At 45.5% G+C, this 7,505-nt stretch overlaps 2 protein-coding genes across 2 annotated transcripts; both read left to right on the top strand.

Moving 5' to 3' along the window:
* The first annotated feature begins 2,066 nt into the window (after positions 1-2,066).
* Positions 2,067-2,930, top strand: LOC119650819. Its single transcript, XM_038053955.1, has one exon. The coding sequence runs from the start codon at positions 2,067-2,069 to the stop codon at positions 2,928-2,930; it is 864 nt and encodes a 287-aa protein (XP_037909883.1).
* Positions 2,931-3,061: 131 nt separating this feature from the next.
* LOC119650821 lies at positions 3,062-3,592 on the top strand. The gene has a single exon (XM_038053956.1). It carries the CDS (start codon positions 3,062-3,064, stop codon positions 3,590-3,592), a length of 531 nt encoding a protein of 176 aa, XP_037909884.1.
* The last annotated feature ends 3,913 nt before the right edge of the window (positions 3,593-7,505 follow it).

The raw sequence follows: 7,505 nt of genomic DNA on the forward strand, positions 1-7,505 counted from the left end.
CTAGACTTTCTAAGCTCAAGCTACAACAACCCAACTCCAAATAATTTTACATCCCATTTACTGTCACCATCGCTGCAACAAAATTTTACTCCTGACGAATTCACTCTGGTCCTCAACAAACGGAAAAGAACTCCGCGCCGGGCAACGACCAAATTACGTACACGTATATTCAGTGGCTAAGCCCATCGGTCAAATCTGCTCTGCTAACCTCCATTAATGAAACTTGGCGAAATCTAAACCCTCCACAGGAGTGGTCTGTTATTAAGATAGCTCCCATACCCAAAATAAACAAAGACCTGTCACACATTAAAAACTTCAGATCCATATCCCTAATTAATGTTTTCGCCAAAATCCTCAACACACTTGCCAAAAATAGACTAAACCATTTCATTCTAGAACACAAAATTCTCCCTCCCAACAGCCATGCCTATCAAAGCGGATTATCCACTGTGACATGTCTAAACGACATCCTTCTCTAAATCTCCATAGCCAAAGCAAACAAACTGCAGGCGCAAGCTGTAGATCTTGATGTATCCAAAGCATATGAAAGCGTAGATCTAAAAACCCTTGAATCTAAGATGATCTTACATAAAATACCAGCCGAGATCAATTTCTGGATCTCAAGGTTCCTGGCTAACAGGAAACTAATCCTGGATGATGCGAAGGTGGAAATTAGCAATGGTATACCCCAGGGATGTGTCTTGAGCCCCACACTATTCAACATTTACACGGCCTCACTTCATAAACCAGTCGACCCCAACATAGAAATCTACCAATATGTTGACGATTTCTTCATATTAGCCACTGGCAATTACGGAAACTGAAGCCTCCATTAAAGCCCAAACAGTAGCCTTCATTGACGAATGCAAAAGCTTAAATCTTCATATAAATTCGGAAAAATCAAAATTTATTACCCTTAAAAAGGAATAGCAGTATACTACAACCCTTGAATCTTGGCAATATCAGCATACAGCAAGTCAAAAAGATAACCTTCCTAGGCAAGACAATTAACTTATCCTTAATACTAAAAGATCAAACAATTGACACCATCACTAAGGCTAAAAAAGCTGCTAGAGTCATCAATTTCTCTACTGGGCATTCTTGGGGCCTTCCTCCTGAAAATAGCATGAAATTGTTCAGAGTGCTAATACGACCCATTCTAGATTACGCCGCTGCCACATCTGTAATAGCACCCAAATACCTAAATAACAAAATCACCTCAATAGCGGCCACAATACTAAAAAGATGCCTAGGGCTTACCAAAACTGCTCCTGACCTGTCCATCTTTACTCTGGCAAATGAGCCGCCGCCCCATCTCAGAATAACGATTTTAGCAACTAAGGAGCTATTAAGGCTCCATGCAAATCGACCTCATGTCTTTCGGAATGTCCAAAACAGTGCAGATGCTAAAAATGGCCTCTCTGCACTTTTTTGACCTCCTGAGAGCCCTCCACATACCTTACAAGTAATTATTACTCAGGCGACAGGCAGAAACATTCCAAAAACTGCTTTAGCAAACGAGATCAATGCCTCCATATGCAACTACAAATCCAGAAACTTTGAAATATATGCCACAGATGACTCTGTCAGAGGAGTTGTTGTAGTAGCGCGATAATAAAACACAAATATTCGTTCGCTAACTACAGCGTAAACATAAATTTATTGAGACGTGATAAGGTGCATAGACAGAAACAACGTGAACAACTTCAATCGTGGGGACGGACGGAACGACTTTTTTAAAATGATAACGGCGGTTGTCCACTTGCGATGTGCAGCACTCCAAGCGGTGAAGTTGAGAACGGGAAAAGTCAGTTTCGGTTGCCACATTGTGTGGCAACCGAAACTGAAGTTGTTCACGTTGTTTCTGTCTGTGCACTTTATCACGTCTCAATAAATTTATGTTTACGCTGTAGTTAGCGAGCGAATATTTGTGTTTTATTATCACGCTACTACAATTGGTGACCCCGACGTGATTTTCGGAAGCCGGTGCGACCCTTGTTTCGGAAGTTCTGAATCGTGAAAACCGCGTCGTAATATCTGATTCGAATCGTGCAAGTTTGGTCAAGATGGCTACCTACACCAACGCGCATACCGAAGACCTGGACGAGACGCTGGCAGAAAACCGCGCTAGCCCCAATCCATTTATAGCTCGTCAACCCGTGTCTCAGTTCGTCAAAGCCATACATAACTTAAAGCTTCCGAATTTTTGGAGACAACGACCACAATTATGGTTCGCCCATATTGAATCGCAGTTCGTTGTGAACCGCATTACAAGCGACAACAACAAATTCCACGCGGTTGTCGCGGCGCTTGATGCCACCGTCATGGAGGAGGTAGCCGACATAGTGGAGAAGCCGCCTGAAGTGAAAAAATACGACGAAATCAAGCGGAAACTCATCATCAGGTTCAGTGATTCACCAGAAAATCTGCTAAGTAGGGTTCTATCGGAGTTAGAACTGGGCGACCTGAAGCCGTCTAGCCTGTGGCGTCAGATGCGGAGTATGGTCGACGGTCAGCTTAGCGACGATACGCTAAAAACGTCCTGGCTAAAAAAGCTGCCAAGCAGAGCGCGTGAAATCTTAATGGTAGCGACCAACATCGACGTGGACGCCCTGACCGAAATGGCCGACAAGATCATGCGCGTGAACGATTTACACGTGGCCGCCATCAGCTCGTCCGAGTCTAATGAAAACCGGTTCGAACAAGAGCTTGCGGTCATCAACAAGAAATTCGAGCAACTAACGGCTGAACTACGAAACAACCGACAGAGACAACGATCTCGATCTCGCTCTACGGGACGGCGACGAACAACCAGCACATCGTTGCCATCGTCACCCGGCGCCAACGATATTTGCTACTATCATCGCCGCTTCGGCAACTGCGCAAGGAATTGTCGTGCGCCATGCACCTTTCGCCAGCCGGAAAACTAATCACCTCGTCGTCACTTTCTGCGGTTGAGGACGACGAGACTCCATCAAACCGCCTACTCGTAAGAGATCACCGTCATGGATTGCGTTTTCTTGTCGATAGTGGAGCCGACGTCTCAGTGGTTCCGATGAAGATGTTTTCGAAAAACACTAGCCCGTCAGATGTGAAACTGTTCGCTGCAAACGGATCTCCCATCGATACATTCGGAGAAAAGCTTCTGAATCTCGATTTCGGACGACGTGCCTTTAAATGGAAATTTTGCATCGCCCGAGTCAACCGACCGATCCTTGGGGCAGATTTCTTGCGACATTTCGGATTACTTGTTGACATCAAGAACAAACGACTGTTAGACTCTAACACATCCCTCAGTTCAACAGCATACAGATTCAGAGGCGTCGATCCGACAATATCAACGATCGATCCGAACAACTCTTACCATCGACTTCTAGCACAGTTTCCCGAAATAACAACGACCGTCTTGCAGCCTACGACGATCAGCCCGCAGGTATGTCATCATATCATTACAACCGGACCACCGGTTCCGGAAAAACCCCGACGACTGCCTCCCGACAAATATAAAGCAGCTAAGGCCGAATTCGAATATATGATGGAAAAAGGCATCTGCAGGCCATCGAACAAGGAGGGGCAAGTCCATTGTTGCTAAAAGCAAAAAAATCTGGCGAATGGCGTGCGTGCGGTGATTATCGCGGTCTCAACAAAATCACCGTGCCCGACAGCTATCCGGTACCGCACATCCACGACATCACACAACATCTCGCTGGCAAAAAGATTTTTTCGGTGATTGACCTTATACGAGCTTTCCACCAAATCCCAGTCGCGCCCGACGACATTCCAAAGACAGCTGTGATAACCCCTTTCGGGTTATTCGAATTCCTGGTAATGACATTCGGACTCCGTAATGCTGCACAGACGTTTCAACGACATATCGATAATGCACTTCGTGGTCTCGATTTCATTTGGGCATACCTCGACGACATCTTTATCGCGTCCGATTCGGAAGAACAACACGAGGAACACCTCAAAATCGTTTTCGAACGACTTCGTATGTACGGACTAAAGATCAACCCAGTCAAATGCGTATTTGGTGTTAACAAGATAGAATTCTTGTCTCACCAGATCTCGAGCGACGGAATCCATCTCCGGCCAAGGTCAAAGCGATCAGACAGTATCCGAAACCTACGAACATCATCGAGTTGCGAAGATATCTCGGTGTAATCAACTTTTACCGAAGGTTTCTGCCGGGAGCAGCTACAATTCTCGCACCCCTCAACAGCTATCTGCGAGAAAGCCGAAAGAACGACAAACGTCCGATCGTTTGGAATCCCGCATCCGAGCATGCTTTCGAAGAATCAAAACGACTAATCGCTAACGCGACGATATTGGCACCCCAGTTGCCGGCGCCAAACTTTCAATTACCACCGATGCATCCGACGTCGCAACTGGTGCCGTACTCGAGCAATTCCACAATGGACTTCGCCAACCACTTGGGTTTTATTCCAAGAAGCTATCCGAAACCCAAGCCCGATATAGCACATACGACCGGGAATTACTCGCAATATACAATGGCGTGAAATTCTTTCGACATATGCTAGAAGGACGTGAGTTCACGATACGCACCGACCATCGACCGCTGATATATGCTTTTCAACAAAAATTGGAGAAAGCATCACCGAGACAGTGCCGACAGCTTCAGTACATCTCACAGTTCACCACCGACATCGTCCATGTCTCCGGTCAGGAGAATTGTGTCGTGGATGCACTGTCTAGAATCGAAATCGAAGCCATCGCAATGCCGGCCGCGGTCACGGTCACTGAAATCGCCGAGACACAGGCAGACGACCAAGAACTTCGAGAATTGCTAAAATCCACATCCTCGCTTGTCCTGCAGCAATTCACCTTCAGCAACAGCGACAAGCCAGTCTACTGTGACACATCCGCGCAAGTCATACGACCATACGTACCGCGCTCTCTCAGGCGGAGAGTCTTCAACGTCTTTCATGGCCCATCACATCCCAGTGGCCGAGCAACCAGCAAAGCAATGCGGAAGAAATATGTTTGGCCCGGAATCGCCAAGGATTCCACCACCTGGGCCAAAAACTGTATTCAATGCCAAAGGGCAAAAATACATCGCCATGTCCGAAACATACCACTGCAGTACGCACAATCGAGCAGGCGATTCGAGTACGTCCACTTGGACATAGTTGGCCCGTTGCCACCATGCCAAGGACATCGCTACCTACTGACAATGGTCGACTGATTCAGCAGATGGCCAGAGGCTGTCCCAATATCCGATATAACTGCAGGCACTGTCGCAACAGCATTCTATGTGCATTGGATAGCAAGATTCGGATCCCCACGCACCGTCACTACAGACCAGGGTTCGCAGTTCGAATCTTCCCTCTTTCGAGCTCTCACTCAGTTGACTGGATGCAAGCGAACACGTAGTTCTCCGTATCACCCAGCGGCCAACGGCATGGTAGAACGCTGGCATCGAACTTTAAAAACCGCGCTTAGGTGCCATGAGAATCACCGATGGGTTGAGACTCTACCAACAGTACTACTCGGCTTACGGACATCAGTAAAATCCGACTTGAAGTGCTCACCAGCCGAACTCGTATACGGCACAACACTTCGCTTGCCTGGCGAACTATTTCTCGACACCGAAATGCAAAACGATCCGCAGATATTCGTTGAAAAATTCAGGCGAGATATGCAGCAACTTCGATCAACGAAATCCACAACAACATCAAATGCATGAACGGTGAAGAAGTAGTCATAATGTGATGCCCGGCAAGGAGTGGCATCAAATTAAATGAAAGTGCACATCTGGCAGCTACTGAAGGCCAGAACAGCGCCACGCTGATGAACTGTCACCTAGCACCCACTGATTTAAACCTTCTGGTTGCCAACCAGATAGCAGAGGAGTGGGACTCAAGCTATCAAAATGACATTCGCTCCAAAGGGAAATTCTTTGCAAAAATTTTCCCACATGTACCCATAAAACCTCCGAAAGACCTATCCAAACAAAAGGGGTCGCGGATAAAAACTGCCAACAGAATCATGTCAGGTCACTACTATAATAAACCATGGCTCAAAAAGATGAAAATCATAAGAAATGACAGTTTCTAGACTTTCCCGACCTTGATTTTCAGAAAGAAAAACCTTGAGAGAAAGCAGGAGAGAAAGCAAATCTCAATCTTCCTCAACTCACTACTCCTGTTTCCACAGGCTCCTTAATATGCAAAGCGTACGAAATTGATTATTTCGCCGTTTAGATTGCTCAAGTTATCAGACAATTTCCCTAAATTTATCAAAAAATACGCGAAAGTAGAAGTACGGGAGGTCGACGCAGGAGGGCTTAGTGATATGTGGGTGCGCTGTCGTCCTTTCACTTTATCTTCCTTTTGAACCTGTGTGCCTGGGACACATTCAATTCCGATATTGTTTTAATGAGTCGTTTCTAGGCTTTTAATTTCGTTCATTCATTGATATTTTATTTATAGAAAATATTTTCATTTTCCAGAATGATAGGGAACGCCATTTACATTTGTCTGTGCATCAAAGCCTTTTGTTTTCCGCTCCCAATTCATAAAGGTATTAAAACTTGGGCTCTGCAGATACCAGTGGGAGGATGCTTAAAGAGTCCGCCAGGTAGCATGTAGGAATGTACGTGTGGGTATTTGTTTGTGTAATTTGATTCCAAAATGATGAAACTGTAATTCGAAGAGTTATTAAATTAAAATTAAATTCATACCTGGATTCCTCCTGTAACCATGGTGCAGTGGAATATAATGAAGTGAAGTCCGATTCGATTTCAGACAAAAAGTCATTTGAGATTGCATTCCGAAAGGTGAATTAAGGGATCGTAATTGCACCCTTGTTTTTTCGATATGGAGATGTAACGCACTGTGCACATCATGCATGACTCTTACCCTCTGATAAACAATCGGTTGAAATAACCGACCTGAACGGCGAGTTTATTCCTGGAGAAATGTTTGTATGGTAGCCAATAGGGCATCTGTAAGTTGGGAAAGGGAACTCCGTATACATATATATCCTTGGCGTACTAGGTTAATCCCGACCTAAGGAGTAACTTCAGTGGCAAAGTGGCACAGATAATCATTGTGCTCCTTACGAGTAGGGACGAGGTACGTTAGTGGTATTGGTATGTCGACGTTGCCTAGAGAAAACGGATGCATCTGCAAGCCTGATCTTGAATGCATCTACTTATTCCTTCCAAGGAGAGCAAACATCTATTGCCGAGAATGCTGCGAGTGTTTGCTTCCACCAAGTTTCCCATAGAAGTATCAAAAGCATCATTTGCTTAGTGATTCCACTACCATTAATTTGAAATCTGTAAGGATGCTCTACCATTGGTTCCCCCTGGGATGTGCGAAGGCATAAACAGCTGTTTAATATTTATTGTTATGACAGATGCTGCTCGCGACCACCGTACTACATCACATACACGGTATTAACTCCAGCTCATATACGCGGAGTTTTGCTCGTGCAACTACCGTCACGGCCGAACGTGTGCAAGACTTTTCCGTCTCCAT

Source organism: Hermetia illucens, chromosome 3 (genome assembly GCF_905115235.1).
Source record: "Hermetia illucens chromosome 3, iHerIll2.2.curated.20191125, whole genome shotgun sequence".
Taxonomy (NCBI): domain Eukaryota; kingdom Metazoa; phylum Arthropoda; class Insecta; order Diptera; family Stratiomyidae; genus Hermetia; species Hermetia illucens.

Excerpts from the sequence above, each read along its gene's own strand:
- LOC119650819 (XM_038053955.1), top strand. The coding sequence starts at position 2,067 with ATGGCTACCTACACCAACGCGCATACCGAAGACCTGGACGAGACGCTG.
- LOC119650821 (XM_038053956.1), top strand. The coding sequence starts at position 3,062 with ATGTTTTCGAAAAACACTAGCCCGTCAGATGTGAAACTGTTCGCTGCA.